The sequence below is a fragment of the Emydura macquarii genome, unplaced genomic scaffold, assembly GCF_026122565.2.
Source record: "Emydura macquarii macquarii isolate MOO-44397 ecotype Brisbane River unplaced genomic scaffold, CSIRO-AGI_Emac_v2 contig_67, whole genome shotgun sequence".
In the NCBI taxonomy this organism is placed as follows: domain Eukaryota; kingdom Metazoa; phylum Chordata; order Testudines; family Chelidae; genus Emydura; species Emydura macquarii.
In genome coordinates, this window is record NW_027130204.1 from 3720768 (window position 1) to 3742757 (window position 21990).

Consider the following 21990-nt stretch of genomic DNA (forward strand, 5'->3'; position numbering starts at 1 on the left):
CTGCCCCATTCTGTTAATTTCCTCTGAAGAATCTTGCACTGGCTCCTATTGGAAGATGTGATACTGGGTTGGATGGACCATTGGTCTGACCCAGTAGGACTGTTCTTATATTCTTCAGAGACAGAGTGAAGGAGCACGAAGGGACTAGCCTCACTCTGTTTGGACTGCCCCTTAGGTATAGAGCATGGAAATTCTTTACTGTTGTAACTAATCTCTAGACTTGTGCCTAGGTTATCTGCACCCTTTCCCTCCTGTGGCCTCTGTAGAATTTTCCTGTAGTTACCAGAAGAGAATGCGCCCATCGGTGCTTCGCGCACCTACACCATTGGCCTCCCTGGTCATGGAGCATAGATCTTGTGCCACGGATTTTGAAAGGGCCTGGTATATGAGAGTGCTTTGAGGGACACTCCGCAATCAGGTCTGAGAGGACAGAATAACCTCATGTCTGGGGGAGAAAGGATGCTGTGCTGATTAATGATGCTCTGACATCTGTTTGGGAACAATAACAATAATCAAATGAGATTTGCTTGGTCCCTGTAACTGAAAGCAATGTTCAATTTCATGTAAGGGCCTCTTTCGAAATGTAGCTGGTGTAAACCAGCACAGCTTCACTGACTTCAATGGAGATAAGCTGATTTCCACCAGCAGAGGGTCTGGCCCATAATGTTTATTGCAAAGGAAAGGGCTAAAGAAAGGCATGTGGGGGAGAGGAGCATGAGAGCTGGGGGGTCTGCTGGACTAATCTGACAGCTGGGAAGGAGAAGAAGGAAGCTGAGCGGCAGCTGGCCTAGCTCTTTTCTGACAGCACCGGCCTGTTTGATTTTCTCCATGCGTTCGCAGCTACTAATTCATCTAAGGTCCCCAAACAGATTCCCCCCAGATTCAGCAACCGGAAAAACACAACACCTAGCAACAGATCTTGTCTAAGCTTGGACCCTGCAATTTTCATTCAACATGGAAGTCAACAGTTACTCTGGTTTGACACTGGTGTAATGGCAGAATACATCCCAATGACTTTGAACTGAAGAGGAGTTTGGCTGGGAGAGGTATGTGGGTTGGGGCACTGTCTTATCAAACATACAGGAGAGGTTTTTGTTTGCATCGGGGTGGTTTTTTGGTTTTGGTTTGGTTTGTTCACTGCCTTAACCCAGCGTATGAGACATTTACCTGGGCAACACCAGGCTGTAAATCTAGGTTTGGTCAGGTACAAAGCACACAGCCCTGTGCCCAGGGAGGCAGTTCTCCAGGAAAGCTGTGGCTTAGTCCCGTCACTCTTTGGTTGTGAACTGAGCCCTTCATCTCCGCTTGCAGCTTCACAATCATTCCACAGCCACTGGATCATCGGGCTTCAATCAAAGCCAGTGGAACTGGAATGAATTTAGTCTTGCTGCCTCCCCCCCGCCCTTTACCTAGTGCTCTGTAAACACGTCACATTCAGGCAGCGATTTGTATTAGTCAGTGACACAATTACTGTGGAGACTCCCCCCTCCCCCTTTCCAGGCTTTCCCTCCCTGCTCCCCACTCGAGATGAAATTTGTGTGTGGATGTTATGCAAGCGCGCAGCGTTCCTGGTGCGGGCGGGGAAGGGGAGAGTCGAGCTTTGCTTGTGAAGGTAGCTGCCCTCCAGGCACCCTGGCTTATCAGCCCCGGGAGACAGCCAGGGCCGCGGAATGCAGCTCAGCCGAGCGCGGCCCTTCGAGCTCGTTTCCTCGGAGCTCGGCTCCCGGAGCTGAGCCCGCGCGAGGGGCGGGGTTTGCGCAATCCCCTCTCCCCTCTCCCCGGCCCCCGCCCCGCAGCGAGGCGAGGCCAGGGCGCCTGCCCCGCCCAGCTCAGCCCGGCCGGGGGATGGCACCAGTCCGCTGCCGGGCGAAGGTAGAGCGAGCCCGGCCGGGACACGAGCGAGGCCAGCCGTGCCGCGCGGGGCGGGCCCGGGCGCAATGAGCGGCCAGTGACCGGCCGAGGCGGGGCCCAGCCCCCAGGATGTTCAGCTGGCACAAGAGCTTCACCCTGGCCGCTCCCTGGAGGACAGGTGAGCCCGGCTCGCGCCGCGGTGGGGCGAACTCGCCAGCCCGTTGGGGGCAGCGCGGGGACACAGCGTGGCCGCGCTCAGGTAGCGGCGATGGGAGGAAAATCGGGACCGCGGCCGGCTGCCCCAGGCTCCTGGGGCCGCTGCAAGGAGCCGCAGCGCGGGGGTAAATGGGGAGCGGTTCCGAGCGCCGGCAGCCCCCCCGCCCCATTCACTGGCTCCGCACCAGCACCTGTCGGATCGGGTCCGTAAAGGAGCGGATCGCAGGCTTGTCCTCAGGTCGGAGAGCAGCGGGGGCAGGGCACACAGAGCCCCTCCACCCCCTCCGGCTCCAGTACTCAGCGCTTGAGCCAAGCCCCTGGACCAGCAGGACCTCTCATTCCCTGGGCTGCCCCGTGCCCTGCTATTTGGATCAGGCTGGTAAAGAGCCAGAACCACCTTTAACCGCAAAGTCACCCGCGACGAATCGGATCGGGGCCGCGGCACTGCTAATAAACCCTCTGCCTGTAGCTCGAGTTCCCAATTCACGCTGCACTTGCCGCTTTCCGCATGGCTTGGTGCTAGCCCGGGTGAAGCCCTGGCCAGGGCTGCAGCGCCGCTCTCCTGCGCTACCCTACAAACGGGAGCTGGCGGACACCGGGTGAACGCGGGCCCAGCAGTACCAGATGAGATGCTTTAAAAAAAACAACTTGCTGAACAAAGTATTGGTGGACCCCGAGCTCCCCCGCCGGGAAACACAGCAAAGCATTTGGCCATGTTAGGACCCCGCTGGAGCAGGGGGGAGAAAGACAAAGGCAAAAGGGTAGATCTCAGATGCTTTGCAGCTTAAACAAAAAACTTTCTATCAGGGTTTTGTAATTAAGCTCAAAATTAAAAGGGAGTGCGTGGTTAAGGTTATTCAGCACGGGTGAGGCCACATCTGGAGTATTGTGTCCAGTTTTGGGCCCCCCACTACAGGAAGGGTGTGGACAAATTGGAGAGAGTCCAACAGAGGGTAACAAAAATGTAGTTGGCTGGAGCACATGACTTATGAGGAGAGGCTGAGGGAACTGGGCTTGTTTAATTTTCAGAAGAGAAGAATGAGGGGGGATTTGATAGCAGCCTTTAACTACCTGAAAGGGGGTTCCAGGGAGGATGGAGCTAGGCTGTTCTTAGTGGTGGTAGATGACAGAACAAGGAGCAATGGTCTCAAGTGGCAGTGAGGGAGGGTCTAGGTTGGATATTAGGAAAAGCTTTTTCACCAGGAGAGTGGTGGAACACTGGAATGGGTTACCTAAGAAGGTGGTGGAATCTCCATCCTTAGAGGTTTTTAAGGCCTGGCTTGACAAAGCCTTGGCTGGGATAATTGAGTTGGGGTTGGTCCTGTTTTGAGCAGGGGGTTGGAGTAGGTGACCTCCTGAGGTCCTTCCCAATCCTAATCTTCTAGGATTCTGTGATTCTATAAGGTGGCTGTATCATTCCGGGTGACTGGACAAAAAACAAACAGCCTAGGGGGATAAAAATCAAGGACTGGAATCTGACCTTTCTTCCTCTGGATTTACAGTGCTTGTAACTGTATTGACTTAACTCCAGTTTTGCAGCAATGTAAGTGAGATCAGTATCTGGCCCAAGACCTGGAAAAGCAGTTACCCTGCTAGGTCTAACCCTAACTTTTTCTCTTGGGTGGTCCTGCCTGATGGATTCTGTGCCCCAAGGGGATTTGTTGGGAATCCCCAAATATTTGGCTCTCTCAGCCCCTCCCACCTCCCCCCAAAAGGTGCAGTCATCCTGAAATCACAATGCTTTGGGACTCGGGTGAGATGGCTGTGGCTGAGGCTGAATCTCGCTGTGATGTAGGTGGCAAAGAGTTTCCCAAGATTTGTTGCTGAATTTTGTAATCTTCAAGATCTACAAATAAGATCCAGGGACAGAAATGCCTTTCCACCCTCATTTACCAGGAAACCATGGGCTAAACCGGCATGGCTCCATTGAAGTCAATACATTGGACTGATAGGAGCTGACCTATCTGGTGATAGGGAAACTCTTTCTACCCATTGCATGCTTTTCACCAGCACCAAAAGCCACTTCATGTTAAAAATAGATATGAAAGATAATTAAATTGTTTAAGAAAGTGACAAAAGCCAGAGGTGGCTATGGACATAGGTTACCTGGATATAAATATACATTATGCCAAAGTACCTACAGGGCTAGTAAGTCTGACTTACACTCCCTAGGGGGCTGGCACCATTTCTCCATCCCATCCAAAGCAGCAATCCAAACCTTTGCTACTTTGCATTACTCCAGTGCACTTCATAAAGACCCCTTAATAGCTGCAGCTGCTGCAGAATGTAGTTGCTCTGCCCACTTGCTTGTGGCATTGGTTGCTGGGATGAACTTTCTGTGCTCTCCCATCTTGGTGGCTGCCAGGGACCAGAACTGGACCTGATGAAAGTTAGGACCCCGACGCAGGTCAGGCTGCTCTAATAAGCACTGGTGGATAATAGCTCCAGAGCAACTCTGCTAGCTAGGATTGCTGGAGCCACCCTATATTAGAATGGGTTTATCCAGAGCTAGAAAAGCTTCCCTAGAGCAAATGCTGTTGCTGCTGGGAGTAGGATCCCAGCCCCACCCATAAACATGCAAAATGGGTGAAACTGTAAGTGGGGAGATGGTCCCACTATTGTGGGGAACTTTCCTGGCTCATACACTGCCCCAGTGGAGTTGGCTAGCGACAGGATCTGAGTCCTTGCTTCCACTCCCTTTATCCAGAGGCCTGCCTGACCTTGAGGGTTCTCCTTCCACTCTCCTGTGTGGTGGGATCCGTGTAATCAGGGCCCTCACATGCGCGGGGGAAAGAGTACACTTTACTGGGGCCCAGAGGCCCTGGGGGGCCCAGCCCAGGCTGCAACCCCCATTACCACGAGGAAAAAATTTTTCATGGCTCATGAGATTGTATGTATGGGATGAAGCATTGAGATATGTGTGTGGGAGGGGGCCCAAGTTACAAGTTGGTACTGGGCCTGAAAAAATTATGCTTGGGCCCTGGTTGTAATCCTGACAAGGCTGGGCCCAGGATTCCTGTGGGGCTCGACCCCCAATTTTGTTGTGGTCACTTAGGGCAGAGGCTTGGGTGTCCCCACGCCGGGGTACTAATTATGCACTGGATGCTTCCCTGACCCACTAATCATTGTATATAGCTGAAAGCAAATACAATTTATTAAACAGCAATCAATAAAAAAAATAAAGAAAAGAGGAGAAAGGTTAAAGGAAAACACCCAACGCTGCTCCCTGGCCTGGGGGCACCACACCCAGCGTCTCTGGGGTGTAAGGGAAGTTCACAGTCTGTCTCACACGTCGCAGGCCCCCTGCCCAGGGACGCAGAGAGTCGGACACGTGCTCGGGCGGTGGCCACATGCCCCCAGGCTCTAGGGAAGAGGGCCCTTCTCCCCAGCGTCAGCTGCCCTGTTGGGGTCATGATCCCCCTCCGAGTCTGGTCTCTGCAGCCTCTTGGCTGGTGGCGTCTCCCTGTGCTGGGCCCAGCCCAGGGTCCCCCTCGCTCTTTCTCCAGCTGTTCACAGCACCCAGCTCCAGACGGCTCCAGCCCCAGTTCCACTCTGCTTCAGTGTGGCTTGGCTCAGCTTGGCTCTCTGGGATGCTCCTCGGGCCCCTCTGGTTCTGCTACTGTGGGTCAGCTCAGCTCCCTGGGCTTCTTCTCTGGCCTCCGCACGCAGCTCCAGACGGTCCCAGTCCCAGCTTGCTCAGCTCAGCTCCCTGGGCTGGCTTTTCTGGTTCTGCTGCTATGGGTCTGCTCAGCTCACCTCGCTGGCCTGGCTTCTCTGGCCTCCCTCCCTACTGCTGGCTGCTTTGTCCTTAGCTCGGCCTGCTCTCTGCCCCAGCAGGCACAGGCAGGCAACTCACACAGAAGTCGGGACCCTCCTGGCTCCCTCATTGGCTTGCCCACCCTGTCAATCAGGCTGACTTGAGTTGGCCTCTCCCCACTGGCCTTGGAGGCTGTGTCCTTTTCAAGGTCCTACTTCCTCAAGAGATGCCAACCAAAGAGACCCACTCAGTTTCAGTAAGGAGCTAACAGACCCCTTACAAATTATTGTCACTTACAATGTTGTATGAATTATACTTTTTTGCTTGGGATGTAATTTGGCCATAAAGCAGGTTTTGTTTCCCCAAACGGTAGTGTGAACATATCACAGCCTGTGGTAAGGGAATATTACTAATCCCCACAGAAGTGCACTCACCACATGGACACGTGAATTACTGTCGCACGGGTGGGTGGAGACCCTGGCAGAAGAACAGACACCTCACATAGGGCATTGACGAATCAGAAAGAAACCCGGTCAGAGTTTCTGAGAGTTACAGACAAGGCCTGAAGTGTGGAGTTCATAGCCAAGGTGAATTTCTCTATGGTTTGGGGACAGCAGTGATTCAGATTCAGTGCCCTGTTTTGGGCCCCATCTTTGCTAAAAGCGGCTAAGGATTTGCTTTATTTCTTGGAAGTTTTGTGGCAGGGCTTTAAAGCCACATCAGTGAGCACAGCTTAGGAGAGATAAACCAAACCTCTCATTTGTTGCCAGTATTATCTCTGCATGTCTAATGCACCCGTCAACAGCTAGATGCTGCTGGGTGAGAGAAAGTGAGCAAGGAACTTGGAGAGAAAGATGAAAGGGTGTGTGAGGAGCAGAGAATGACAGTGGGAGGAGGAAGGTAAAAGGCTTTAGCCCTCAAACTCCTGAATGCAGTGAAGAAAAGCATGGACAGATCCATCTGTCTCTGCCATACAGCAGTCTCACCTTCTATCACCATTGCAGCCATCCTTTCTAATGAACAGGATCATGGGTGCAGACGGGGCGGCAGTGGTAATGCTGGTGGTACCCTCTCAAAAGGCAGTTTAGTGGCAATTTGCAGTGGTGGTGTAGCCATGTCGGTCCCAGGATATTAGAGAGACAAGGCGAGTGAGGTAATATCTTTTATAGCTCGAAGGAGACCTGAAGAATTGCTCTGTGTAACTTGAAAGCTTGTCTCTTTCACGAGAAGTTGATCCAATGAAAGGTATTACCTCGTCCACCCGGTCACTATAATGGCAATACAGCTACAGCAAAAAAGACACTAAGAATCTGCTGGTTGGCAAATAAAGCATAGGGGTTGCACTGGGCTCCGCTCAGCATGTCACTGCTCTTCCAGTGCCATTACCATCCAGAATAGCTTTGCATGCAAAAATACCCTTGCCTGGCTGCTACTCCCTGTTGGAGCTGGGCAGGGAGCATTGCAATGTGGCATCAGCAGCCATCACATAATAATGACATGTAAAGACAGCTTAACGGCCTGATGCCTCACCCATTCAGGTCAATGGAAGAGTCCCATTGATTTTAGTAGGAGCAATATCAGGGCCTGAGTGGCCTCAAAGGGTGGTGCCAATGGGCAGTTGTTTTGCCTCTTGCATACAATAGCCACCTGCCATCAGGGCTGGCAAACTCTCCATCTATGGGAGGTGCCCTGTGTCCTGCTCTGTACCTGCTTATTGCATTTCTGGCTGCACACAGCTCTGATGTGCGGTCAGCCTGCAAAGGCAGCCAGGAAGTGAGGTCCCTTGTAGATAAGGGAGTTTTTCCAAATGGAGGAATAGGAGTTCAGATTATTTTAATTTTCTTCTTACGTGTATTGGCAGGCTGTGTACAGGGCAGCCAGGGGCTATTGGGTGGTGCTGTTTACAGAACACAGACATGGAAATATACATCATCCCTTGTTTTAAGGATGCCAGTGTGAGTGAAATCAATGGAAACTAAGCCAATTAATACCAGCAAGGATCTGGGCCCTCTTAGTCATCCAGGTGGAAACCAACTCCAATATACAAACTCTCACTATGGCACCTATGCGTGTCCGGGTCCTGACTAGGACTGTAGGCAGAAGTGCTAAGCACAGCACAGACCATGCCCTCACTCCTAAAGGTAGGCCAGAACCAAGGGTGAGCCTGGGGATGACCCGAGGCAGCGCACATTAGCCAAGGAGCAAGTCAAGGAGAGGAAGAGGGCCTGTCAGTGTCCAGCAGTCTCAGTCAAGGATCCCCTTTGTGCTCATGAGAGCTGAGGGTCTGGTTCTTCTCGGCAGTAAGCCCACACTGAGGCTTGGGCTCCACTGCCACCTTCCCTCAGCAGAACTACATTGCTTAGAGGTGTGGAAAACCTCTCCGAGTGACGCAGTGACACCGACTGAACTCCAGGTGTAGGCAACGCTATGTGAACAGGAGGGCTTCTCCTGCTGTCATAGCTACCTCCTCTTGGGGAGGTGCAGTACCTGCAGCGATGCGAGAAGCTCTCCCTTTGGCATAGTAGCTTTCACTAAGCGCTGCAACTGTGCCACTGAGCGCTGCAAGTGTAGACAAGCCATGAGGCTCTTTGCAGGATCACTCCAGAAAGCTCCTTCCTGTGCAATTTCTAGCCCAGCTGTGCAGGTTCAAGAAGCTCAGAGGCAGCATTCAAACTTTTTAGTGCTTACTTGACCTGAACACAAACTCCAAATCCCCTCGGTCTCACACCTGCTACTGGTCTAGTCCGTCACACACACAAAAGGCGGAATAAGGCGATTTTGCTGTACAGCAAGATCTGTGGGTAATAAGAGATGGAGTTTCAGAGTCCATTAATGGCTAACCAGTCTGTGTTTAAGCAGAGTGGAACACAACCATGGCACTGTACGGAGGGAGTTGTAGGAAGGCGGTTCCTGTGGCATTCCCAGTTAAGGAAACAGACTGTTTGCTTGCACAGATTTCCTATTTCTTAACCTTGGAAAGGACCCTTATTTATGATGAATGCAGGAAGCTTTAGTCATAGAGGGCTGGCAATCAGAAATCAGATTGGCTAGATTCTCTAGCCCTGGTATCAAGCACAGAGTAGGAGCTTCATCTGTCCTAGTCTTTTATGTGCTCCTCTACTTTCTTCTAGCAATGGTGCCTCACCCACCTTCCTGGGCAGATATTCCAGGACCCCTAGTCGCAATCCCTGTTCCCCCCCAACAGTCCATTCTGCCCATTTACTTTGTTTAAAGTAGTAAACCCTCCCTTAGTGGAAATTCCACTAAACTCCACGGTTGGAGAGGCCTGTGTGTATGCTTCCCACAACAATGAATAGGAACTGCTGTAGACTGGGGACCAACTGGCTATTCAGCAATTCTGCAGACAAGGATCTAGGGGTTACAGTGAAGCTGAATATGAGTCAACAGTGGGCCCTTATTGCCAAGAAGGCTAACGGTATATTGGGTTGCATTAGTTGGAGCATTGCAAGCAGATTGAGGGAAGTGATTATTCCCCTCTATTCAGCACTGGTGAGGCCACATTTGGAGTATTGTGTCCAGTTTTGGGCCCCTCCTACAGAAAAGATGTGGACAAATTGGAGAGAGTCTAATGGAGGGGAACAAAAATGATTAGGGGGTTGGGGCACATGACTTATGAGGAGAGGCTGAGGGAACTGGGCTTATTTAGTCTGCAGAAGAGAAGAGTGAGGGAGGATTTGACAACAGCCTTCAATTACCTGAATGGGGGTTCCAGGGCGGATGGAATCAGGCTGTTCTCAGTGGTAGCAGATGACAGAACAAGGAGCAATGGTCTCAACTTGCAGTGGGGGAGGTCTAGGTTGAATATGAGGAGGGTGGTGAAACACTGGAATGGGTTACCTAGGGAGGTGGTGGAACCTCCATCTTTAGAGGTTTTAAAGGTGTGGCTTGACAAAGCCCTGGCTGGGATGATTTAGTTGGGATTGGTCTTGCTTTGAGGAGGGGGTTGGACTAAATGACCTGCTGAGGTCCCTTCCATCCCTCATCTTCTATGATTCTATGAAGGGAGTTTTTGTAGCTGGCTGGCTGAGCACCTGTTGAAGTTGTCATGCTGCTGGCATTTTCCTGTATGGTTAACAATGAGCTATGGCACCTAAGAGTCTTTTTCCATTATTATTTAAATCTAAAGAAAAAAATGAAGCGGAAGTTATTGGGTGAGGGTCTGTGCTGTTATGCAGGAAGTCAGATTAGATGACCAGGCTATACCCTTCTGACCTTAAAAGCTATGACTCTATTCATCAACAAATTCTGGATTATTCCAGTAATAAATAGGCTAATCCAGTTGAACAGTGTTTGTTCTTGCTGGGCACTGATGGCTTCAGCTGGAGGGCAGTAATGCAACAGACCATTGCCCTGTTCCAAGGAACTAATTGGCCAGCTGCAGTGAATAGCAACAAGCTGATAAATCTCCAGTGGGTTTTCCACTCAGTAAGCCATTTCCTCTTTTATTCCAACATCTCTCTCTGCCTATAAACTTTTCATCTCCCTTTCCCGTGTCACTGCCTCTCCAGTGTTTGTATACAGTCTTTACTCTCTCTGTCTCTTGTAAGCTGTACACATTGTTAACTTAACTCCTCATATATAAAATCCCCTTATCATTTTTGTCGTCCTTCACTACTTTCCCCCTCTAATTTATCAGTGTCCATTTTACACTGAGTTTAATGCTGCCCCCCGAGCATGGCTCTGTTGTGAACCAAGAGGCACCATCATGTCCCTGGATCTACGAGAAATTATAGAGGCACTTCAGAGAGCATCCTTCATCTCCAAGTGCTTTGTGACCTTCACTGAGAGACCAACTGGTCACACACTGATTCAGTGACTTTCATCATTCACCTCTGGGCCGTGAATCAATCACCGTCTTCTCAAAAGGATTTATTCTGAATCTGAAGTTTGAGCTAATTAGACTGAACCGGGGTCACATGGTGTATCTCAGTTTCCTGGTGGGATGAGTGTAACTCTCAGATTCAGATTTCTGATGTAAATATTCACAGTTCTGAATCTGTAGTTTGCATCCTGCAAAAATACCACACTGTGTGCTTGAAACACACAGTGTCAGTAAACACTGTTGTTAGACAGTGGTTCTCAAGCCTGTTCCCATTCTCGGCACACACAGCGAAGGCTGTCAGAGGCAAAAAATGTCTTTTGTTTCAGAAAGGACGTGACCCTTTCCGTTTAGATTTTAGGAAACGCAGATCTCATTGTTGGATGGGGGGAGGGGGAAAAGTCCCCTTTTTTCTGGTGAAAGGGTTTTAAATGAAGGGAAATGCCACCTGTGCCAAATCCTGACAGGGAAATTACAGAACACAGAACAGGGAAGAAGAAGCTAAGTATAACACGTGTTTGAAAGGGAATAGGGAAATGGATGGCTGAGAGAACTGTGAATGGGAAATGGAGCCTTTCACTTCTAGGTCACCCGCCTGAATCTAGGTCACTAGTGACTGAAAGTCCTCACCATTTGATGGCTGCTCAGAAGCCTGTGCACAACAGAGGCAGTGTGGCCTAGTGAAGAGAGCACTGGACTGGGACTCAGGTGACCTGGGTTTTAGTCCTAGCTCTGCGACTAGCTTGCTGGGTCACTTGCCCTCTGCACTGCAGTTTCCCTATTTGTACAATGGGGATAATGATATTGATCTCCTTTGTAAAGTGCGTTGAGATCTGCTTATGTAAAAGCTAGGTCTGCTTTAAGGTGGTACTGGGGGCATGATATAGATGAGTTAAGGGGTCTTAGCTCAGCTCCTAGTGGGCAACAGCCATATCACAGGCTATGCCATAATGGCCAAGGAGCGACTAGGGGATAGAACATGAAGCAGCCCCCACAACCCCCCAGGGTCAGTTCCTGCAGGAGAGGAGTGAGGCAGGATGGCATGTGGGAAGCTGACAGTGCTGTACTTGCTCTGCAGCTAAGAAGAGTGCTTCCCTCTATGGCTGTGATTAGTAGTGTTAGTTCTGATTTGTATTAGGGTAATGCCTGAAGGCCCCTGTCGGGGATCAGGCCTCCTAGCATTCTAGCCACAAGGAAAAGATGGTTCCTGCCCCAAAGCACTGACACGCAGGGTAGGATGAGAGACAGCAGGTGGACAGAGCAAACAGATGGGGTGAGCACAAGGCACCCGGGAGATAATTATGAGCACTTATCAGCCTGTCCATCTGGTACCTTTCACCAGGGCCCGGTACACACATGCAAAGTGTAGAGCTGAACACGCCGATCTGTGGGAACCAAGTATCATCATTTCTACATACATGGCAATGTTTAAGGAAAAACAGAGGTATAAATAATGGGGTCCCAAGGAAGAAGTGCCCAAATCGAGCTGAAGTGTGGACTTTAATGTGGTCACCTCAGTCTTACACATTCAGGTGCACATTCGCCTTCCCTATCCAGACGTTTAAAAAGGGATTTCATAGTGTGTGAGATAAGCTCTGAGTTTTTGCATCAGGGGCCAAATACTGATCTCAGCTCCCCTAATGGAACTCCATTAGCTTCACTGGAGTTGCACTGGTGAAACTGGGAGCAAAGTTTGGCCTCTATTTTTCCTTTAGAAACAGACGGAAGGTGCGCACTGGGATCTGGATTTTGAACACTCCAAGTTTGTGGGTTTCAATGTGGGTTCTGGCTTGGCCCAGTATAAAGCTAGAGGCCATTTGCAAGAGTTGGATCTGGGCGTGGATTCTGCGTGCCTTGGTGCCGGCAGACTGGGGGGTTCAGTTCAGGCCCATGAATCATTTTCCCCCTACATTTGAAGAAATAAAGAACACAGCTTGACAGGTTTGCCTGCTTACACTGTAGGAATTCCATCATTCCCTTGCTCAAAGTGCACCGAATGCTCTGCCCCTCCTGTCACTGGTTATTGTTTAAGAGGCAAAAATGTGCTTGGAAAAGGAGATTAATAAAGGAGGGGAAAGCCTTGAGGCTGAGTTGTAATGAGGGTATCTACCTTGCAAAGTCTCCACCTTATCTTCCAGGGGTTTACAAACTGCCTGCCTGCACGTAGGCATCCCACCTAGTTATCTGAAAAGGACAGCAAGGTAAAGGTTTAGTGAATTGCCTGAGAGAACCCGTTCTTTTCACTGCAGGTTGCACAGGTTTGTCAAGAGCCTGTTGCCATTGTTATGCTCAATATCTTTAGTTATTAACTAATTAACCCTCATCACATCTCTGGGAGGTAGGTAGCTAAGTATCACTGTCCCCATTTATTCTACAGATGCAGAAGTTTCAGAGTTGCCCAAGGACATATGTATCAATAGCAGATACAGTGGGAGAACTCAGGAGTTCTTATTGCCCAGCACTGGACTTCAGTCACTAGATCATACTGCCTCTTGGGCTATAGGCTTGACAGATGGCACAAGTGAGGCTTAGACAGTCTGTGGCTAGGGGCTTTCCTTGGAAAGCCAGCACCACAGGAAGGGGTATTGGTAACTAGGTACAGACATGGTTCAAACATTTGGGGTTTGACTCTAGCAGTGTCAAACCAATGCCCCAACTTCCTGGTATAAGGCTTGGTGTGTCTGGCAATGCCTTCTTTCCGATGAGATCTGAAACCAAAACCTCTTGGCAGCTGTCATAGGAGTGTTGATCGTGGTGGCCTGGCCAAATTCCAGCCAGGGTAATTCTCTTCTACCACCCTTAATTCACTTTGTAGAACTAACTGGAGAAGTTGTGCTTCACGTCCAGTGTGGCTGCCTCACTCTGTCCCAGAGGCGCATTGCTGAAGAGGCAAGTGAAGAGAAGAATGAGGGGGGATTTGATAGAAGCCTTTAACTACATAAAAGGGGGTCCCAGTGAGGATGGAGCCAGGCTGTTCTTAGTGGTGGCAGATGACAGAACAAGGAGCAATGGTCTCAAGTTGCAGTGGGGGAGGTTGAGGTTGGATATTAGGAAAATGTTTTTCACTAGGAGGGTGGTGAAGCACCGAGGTTACCTAGGGAGGGGGTGGAATCTCCATCCTTAGAGGTTTATAAGGCCCGGCTTGACAAAGTCCTGTCTGGGATGATTTAGTTGGGGTTGGTCCTGCTTTGAGCAAGGGGTTGGACTAGATGACCTCCTGAGGTCCCTTCTAACCCTAATCTTCTAGGATTCTATGATTCTATGAAGGATCCACCTCTACTTTACTTTGGAGGCTTAGGAAGGTTACTGGGCCAGATCATCAGCTGGTGTTAACTACTACAGCTCCATTGACTTCCAGGGAATGATGTTAAGTACACTAGCTGAGGGTCTGGTCCTCTGCTAAAATTCAAACACATGAGCTGTAATTGTACCACTCTTGCAGGCCCACTGACAAGAATTCTGGGCCCCAGGGCAGAACTCCAGTGAAACAAATGCATGGCCTGATTAACAGTGAGATGCAATGCAGAAGCCTATGTGAAAGGAATGTTATTGTCCATGATAATGCTTTCTCCCTGATGGAAAGATGATAGATTTGTTCTTAAAAATAAAACCCAGCACTGACTCTCCTCTCTTCCTGACTCTCACTTGGTTTTTCTAGTTGGGTTTCAGCACAGTGCCATCAATCATGCCCGCTACCCTTTTCTTCCACATGCGATAAAGGTGCAGTGTCATTGGGTCAGGACAGAGGTAGCTGTGGTTGAGAAGGTGGCACTCTTCCGACTCAGCAGTGAACCAACCTTTCCCCAGCACAGCGACATGAGGCACTCTCTTGCGGGAAGTGCTTTTATTTGGGTGAAATGTAAAACTAAGCCCCTGATCTCTTGTGGTCAATGAAAGTCCTAGGGCACTTGTGACAAGAGTAAGGGTGCTAGCCCATAGCCCACCTCACGTAGCTCCCTAGCTAAGTTTCCCCCAGAGTTTCAATAGGATAGAACATTCCTCTTGTCCTAAATCATTGTGTAATGTTGCTGTACATTGCTGCATAGGTGCCAGGCTCCACTCCAGAGCTAGCTGCATTTCAGTGGTGAGTGAGAGAAATTCGTGTAAATACAGGGACAAGAAGCAAAACCCCTGTTGCCTTCAATAGGTATAGGTTTAGTTCCTTAGTTAGTAAGTACTGGCATTTTCATAGAGAACTAACATAATTTAAGTACCCAACTCCTCCTGAATGTCAATGGGATTTGGACCCCATACACCCTTAAACTCCCATTTTTAAATGACTGAAGCTGCTACTACATACACAATGTCAGCTGATATTACTGAACTGAAGCAGGGAATCCTGAAGGATTCTTTACAGCAAATAGAAGGAACATCAGAAAAACTGAAAAAAGTTCTTGTAAGATCCAGCTTTGCCTTATCAAGGCTCAGTGACTCTGTTAGTAGGAAATGCTGGAGCGATGGGACAAAGCAGGAAGAGGAATGAATGAGAGCAGGGATAGTACTGAGAAAGGGGTCTCTGGGTCATTCTGAGCTGTGTCTGCAGTACTGACCTCTCCTCCTTCTAGCTGTAGTTTTTTGTTCCCTTCCTTCCTAGTGAAGAATCATCACATCATCAGGAAAAGCAGTCTGAAGCGGCTGATAGTTTGTGAAAAAAGGAAGGAAGACAGTAGGGGGAATGGAAGGAAATGAAACAGGATGTAAAATGTCACGTGTATATATGTGTGGCCTTGGCAGGGGAATTGTAGCCCCTTTGCTGTGCTGTGTCACAATGACCTAAACATTGTATTTCAATGAGTGATGGTCCCAAGAGGCAAATCTGAGAGACAGATGCAGATCTAGGCTTTTGCAGAGTTCACGAGGGGTTAGACTCAGGGCTTCAGTTTGCCTCCATCTTGAATTTAAATGGGCACCTTGGATTGTGAAACAATAGCTGGAAAGACACAAAAAACAGATCCTTGGCTGGGGCCAATCAGCCTGCTCCCACAATGGGCTGTGTTGATCTGCACCACTGGGGGACTGGTGCAGAGGGGAAGTGAAAAATGAGTGAATTTCGTTTTTTCTTCCAGCCACACCGTGCTACAACGGTCACTATTTATTATTGGCTCTGTAACCCTTAGGAACCTCAGTCATGGCCCGAGATCCCACAGTGCACACAAAAAGATGGTTCCTGCACCAAACAGCTGACAATCCTAGTGACCTCTTCATTACTCAGGGTGGTGTAAATCTGGAGCAAAGTGAGAGGAAAATCAGGGCCTAAATGTCACTGACTGGCATTAAGAGGTATTGTTCACTCTCTAAAACAATGACTGGTATCGAAGGCCAACAGGGACCCATGGAGCTTGCCGATTGCCAGAGGTAATTCGCCAAGGGCAGGGTACCCTGACACCGATCGGGAAGTCAGTGGGATTATCTCTGGCATATGGTCCTATTCAGTGTAAATACAAGTATCACAACCTGGCCCCATGTCTGGGAACAACAATCCTCACTTCCAATGGGAATGGTGTAGGGCTCTGCTCCCAAGGCTCTGTTCATGTGGCACTGGATACATGAACCATGGGTTTTCTGGCTTTCCCGTACCCGATCCCCTCATGTGGGAGGAGATTACACCTTCTCCTTCACAGCCTGTATGTAAATTTCCTTAAGGCAGTGATCTATTCCCGCTTGCTCAAAGATCCCTTCTTCTATTCCTACCTGGATTCTTCTGAGATTCTTGCAAGGATTAATACTGCTGTCTGCCATTGGAGAGGTTGGGAAACTGCCTTAGGCATAGCTGGCGATCATTTACCTGGTCATGCTTCAATGCAGAGCCCAGAGATGATACAACAGCATGTAAAGTTAGGCTCCCTTATGTCAACAAATGGGTTTAACTGAGCATAAGGGAGCCTGAGATGGTGTAAGGTTCTTTCATGTATTTCCTAGCATTTAGCCCACCTTTAAATGACTCCTGAGATGGGTTTCCAGTAGGGTCCCCAGGAGACAATTCCACAGTCCAGTAAATCTTGCTGCTAGGATGTTCTTACTGTGGGAAACATTCTCCATGAAAGCAAAGCTTCTTCATGCATATGAAAACACTGATGGTCATGTCTGCTCTCATGTCGTTTCTCTTTAAATGAACCACTCTAATGCCAGGGGAGAACTTCATACCTAAACCATATAGAGAATAGCAAGCATCCATAGCGCACGGTTCATTTCCCCAGTCACTGCCTGTTACTGCACACTGCCAACCAAATGGCTTGGAAATTATTCATTTTAACCCAGAATTCATGTGAGTGGCCAGAAGAACCAGATTTGGTTGTGCTCGTGCCTGCTATGCATGGTGTGACAAAGTCAGAAGTAAATAGGAGGAAAAATTCTGAGCTTAAGTTAATACTGGTCTCAGCTGAAATAACCTGAGCTCTTCATTATCTGCACATGTATAATCACTAAGGGGTTGTCTGGATTCATGTGTTTTTTTCACAACTGTCAGCTAAGTCAGATAGCCACATGAAAAATTCAGCATACAAGAACATTATGTGCATTTATGACCCTCCCTGATGGACTTTGTGTCCATAAAACACAAGACTGCTGATGTAGCAGGGTGGTAAGAGGCTTGCTGATAGACTCTAGGCACACAAATCTGTGCTGCCCCTAATACTGCGTCGCTGTGGGCAGCCTTTGCATTGCATACTGATAGCCTGTATTTGTGGAATGGGACATTTTCTCTGTGGATATAATACAATTTGCTGGGAAAAGTCTCTCTCTCTCTCACACACACACACGTGCAGGCACACACACTATTATAACTTAAACTCAGGCTTCTGAAGTTTGTCTAATGCCTGCGCAGGCCATGAATGAAATGACCAGTCATGCCACATTCTGTAGGTGTAACTTTCAGGATAAGTGTTGCCCACTAGCGATTTGTTTTGGAAAGAGTGTAAGGAGAAAATTTGCCATAGCTTCCCTACAGTGGAAGCTTTATGGAGCAAACTGAGCTTTGCAATTCTGTGTGACTGTCAGCTTGCTTGTGTTTTAGCAGGCAAGAAGAACCACCCATCCAAGGGGACGGTAGTGCTGACGAACATGAAGATACTAAGCAATGAAGGGAGTCAAAACCAGGGGTTGACAGCAGAACCACCTGCAGCCATGGATTGTGCAGAGGAATCCAGGCTTCCCAAAGTCGACATCCCATTAGAATGCCAGATAAATCTGAGCACAAGAGACACCCCCATAAAACCAGACTATGTTGCCACCCTGTCTGACCTCAGCACCTTACAGTCCAAGTGCCAGCTTCACAGATTTTCCAAATTTGAATCAGAGGATTCCGGGGTTGAATTGCCGAGTGGGGCTAATTCTCCATCTACACCAAAGGGCTCCGAGAAGAGCTTTGTGCTTCACACCAGAGACTCGTCTTGTGACTCTGGAGTGCTCAGCGCTTCTTCTTCTCCAGGGATTGACCATGTCATAATGAGAAAATGTAAAGACAGCAGCGAGGCCAGCCAGTGTGCTTCAGACAGTGAAAATCCAGTTGAGTATTACAGCCAGGTGGCAGACATGGTGCAGATCCCTACAGCTTCCCTAGAAGATTTCAGTGACTCTCAGGAGGGAGAAAGTTCTGATCAACTTTTTGGCCAAAGTGAAGGCCAATATTTGGAAGAGAAACACAGCAAAGAGATAGACCTCTCCATTAAAGACAAGTCTCCAGCTGCTGCCCCTAAAGAAAAGCAAAGGCCCATCACCAACCATTACAAAGAGACCTTTGGGAGCATGCAAGATCTTCAGCTCCATGGACATCAGCTCAAAAAATATCCCACAAGTGACAGCCTGGATGAGTACATGGATGAGTGCTGTCGATTAAGTGAGGTAAGAAAGCAGCCATGCAAATTGGAATGCTACAGGTGGGATTTTCAAAAAGTGTTCCATGTCAGTCTAAGCCGTGCAGGTAAAAATCCCATCAACTCCAATAAAAGCAGAGTCAGGCCAACTCTGAGTGCTTTGGTAACTGGCACCCTGATGTAGTATGGTCTGCAGAGAACTGCAGCTGATTTTAAGGGACTGTAATTTACATGAAATGACATTTCTGAAGAACTTATGAGCATAAGGGCCAGAGCCTCAGCTGATGAAGATCAAAATAACTTCCTGGTGTGCATAAGGGCTAGGCCGATGTTCGCCAGCTGAGGCATTGAAAGCTAGCGTTGCTGCTGCTATTATACCCACGCCCGTTTTGAAGGGGTAGTGGAGTGGTGATCACACTAGCCCATTTCATGCTATAGCACCACCCGTGGTCCTAGAAATTTGATAATACACTGCAACTTTAGGGCCAGGTCCTGCCTATTATTGGAAGTGGTGGCTCCTTTGTATAGTGAGTGAGTGTGGGCTGAATGCACGAGATAAAACACTCCAGAGCTGCTTGCATTCATGATTTAAGACAAAGATCCCATTTTAACTAGTGAATATCGCACAAGAGCAGCAGAAAGCTCAGTGCTTTGAGATCAGCAGGTGGAAGGTGCTGTGTAAGCATAGAGCATTCTCCTCTTTGAGAGCTTGGCCAGTCTCATGGACTTATTTGCTTCTCCGTCATTGGGTAGAATGTGCACCTGCTGAGTCTGAAATGCAGCTAGAAAATTGTTTCAGTCACTGACAGGAGAATAAGAAGCCTTTTTGTGCAGCTGCTCTGTGTTGGCAAGAGTTTGCTAGTGATTTGCTTATTGTGCTGACAGACTATTGACTTGCTATCTTGTGCGGCTGCTTTTAAGATCCAGCAATGAGAAAATATAATCAAGTAATTAATTATTGAGAGAGAGACCTGAGTGTACCATGACCAAAAGGAAGGAGCTATACAGCCTTGTCAAAAAAATAATTCTGCAAACACACTGAGCATGCTGAAAGGTGTGCAACGGGAACACTCATCTACTGATGCCCTTCTCTTCCAACAGCTTGTCTATTAGGCCTGGTCTGCACTACACGGTTAGGTAGATGTAAGCTGCCTTGCGTCAACCTAGCCATGGAAGTGTCTTCACTTACATTTGGCTCCTGCTGACTTAAGTGCCTCTCTACACAGATTTAGTTACACCACCTCCTCGAGCGGCATAGTTACAGTCAATGTAATTAGGGAAACACAGGGTCAGTGTAGACGCTGCATTGCGTACGTCAACTGTTACTGGCCTTCCGGAGTCATCCCACAATGCCTCCCACTGAAAATACAAGTGCCTATGGTGAGGAAGTGCACCACCGACAAAAGAATCCAAGCGTGCACACCCACAGGTGATTTAATAATGGTGTTGCCTGTATGCCGAATTAATGAGGACATGGCCTTAGAATAGCACCAGAGCAGTGCTAAGGACTGCCACTTGCTGACTTTCATTGATTGCAGTGGGAGTTGAATGTCTAAATCCCTTTGAGATCTGGGTTTAAGCAGTTAGGCCAAAATTTTCGAGTGGGACTAGTGGTTCTGGGTGCCTCCATTTTTGGGGTGTGTGATTTGAGACACAAAAGGGACCTGAGATTGTCAGAAAATGCTGTGCACGCACTCTCTCAAATCTCGCCCCAGCAGGCAGCTCATGGGGGGCACCCTAAATCACTAACCAATTTGGGGGAATCTTAGTCTTCAACTTAGATTGTAAGGACCTTGGGGCTGTCTTCTCATGATGTGTGTGTACAGCAGCTAGCACAGTGGGGCCTCCAATGAACAGACTAAATGTCAAATGAAAGACAGTGATGGGTCAGTGCCTTACCCTAGACCTGCTCTGTCCCCACCACTTATATGCTGTGCACATACACTGTAAAAACACTTTATTTGGGACCCTCCTAAAGATCCTGTCTTTTGACCTCTAAGATCTGAACTCAAACCTCCTAGCAGTCTCCTGTCTCCATAATGAGCCTGAAAGTCCTGAACATTGAGGAAGTTTGTAACAGGACCGACCTATAGGGCCCAGCTACGTTCATGGCATAGTTGCAGAGAAGTCAGATAAAAACATTGACTACTCCTGCAGGAAAGTTGCACCTACAGTAACACTACTTTATCTTTTAGATTCCAGCAGTGGCGTACCGTAGGTCTCCAGGAGACACCGGTGCCCAGGGGGCCAACACTTACAATTGCACACACCCTACCAGCAGCGGTGGCGGCAGCACCCTGTGGAGGGGGTAGGATGTCTGCAGGCCATTTCCCGCACTCCCCCTCTGTGAGGGCGGCGGGTGCAGCGGGGAGTGGGAGCGACAGGGCCTCCCTGCAGCAGGGAGGCAGGGCACGATGGGCTGTGCCCCAGGGCCCCGCCTTTGGCTGCCTGGTCCCTGAACAGCTGGAGTCCCCATGGCTCCCTCCTTGCACCCAGCGCCGGGGCCGGGAGGACATTTGCTCCCCTCACAACAGGAGCCCTTGACTGCCGGCAGGCCTGTGCTGGGGTCTGCACAGCCACCGGGGATGTTAAAGCTCAGCAGCTCCTGGCTGCCTGTGACAGAGGGGGTGGCTTCTCTGAGGAGGGCCCAGCTGGTGCACCCCCGCCATTGGTATGCCACAGCAACCCAGTAACCAAAAGCAGAGACACAAAGCTGGATGCTTCCTGAGGCAGTGAGGCACAGCTTTCCCCACCTTATTTTAGGCTGGGTCTTTCCAGACTGATTGCTGTAGATTGCATGCTTGCTTCAGCTCCCTGGCCTGCAGGTAGACCAGGAAAAGCGCCCCATCTCTGCCCACTCTTAAAGTCATCGTTTGCAATTCCGGCAGTCCTCAGCACAAGACAGGGTCTATCTCTGATGTACACAGCATATATGCCATAGGGTAGGACTGAACATCCCTTCCTCCTCTGTGGCTTGGCCTTCCTTTTTAATATCCTCACTGGCTGAATGCCCAGAAGCTAATTTTTTGTAGCTGCACAAAGGCAGCCGTGATTTATACTAGAAGAGGACACTATGCATATTAACGCAGCAGAAAAATACTACAGCATACAGAGCAGCAGCTACTAGAACTATGATGACACAATATAAAGACTGTCCAGTACATTAGGCCAGAAGTTAGGTTTTGTACAACAAATGGAGGGTGGATTGAAAACCTTTGAAAAGTCACAGCCCAGATGTCCAGCTGCTGTAAGTCAATGTGGTAAGATAATGGAGCTGTGCTGATTATACCGAGTCTCCCGGCCTCTATTCTGTTTATCAAAGCTTTGCACAAACCTGTCTTGGATACAACACTGAGCTGGGGATCCAAGCCCCACTCTAGATCCAGGCTGACCTCCAGGGCCCAAAAAACTTTTTCGTGCAATCTCCTTGTTTGAAAGATATCACCATAGAGGTGTTCAGTGTATCCCCATCTGCTTGGACAGCGTGGCAAAGCGACTCCCCAGTTCATTCTAAA

At 49.1% G+C, this 21990-nt stretch overlaps 1 protein-coding gene across 2 annotated transcripts in view; it reads left to right on the top strand.

The window, feature by feature from the left end:
• Positions 1–1847: 1847 nt before the first annotated feature.
• The window catches only part of LOC137146906 (uncharacterized), a 71468-nt gene continuing 51325 nt past the window's right edge, over positions 1848–21990 (top strand). For both annotated transcript variants that reach the window (XM_067538556.1, XM_067538546.1), the window contains exons 1-2: positions 1848–2029; positions 17677–18503. In XM_067538556.1, coding sequence (XP_067394657.1) covers positions 1981–2029; positions 17677–18503 — 876 coding nt within the window. In that variant the 5' untranslated portion in view covers positions 1848–1980. The remainder of the gene's footprint in view (positions 2030–17676; positions 18504–21990) is intronic.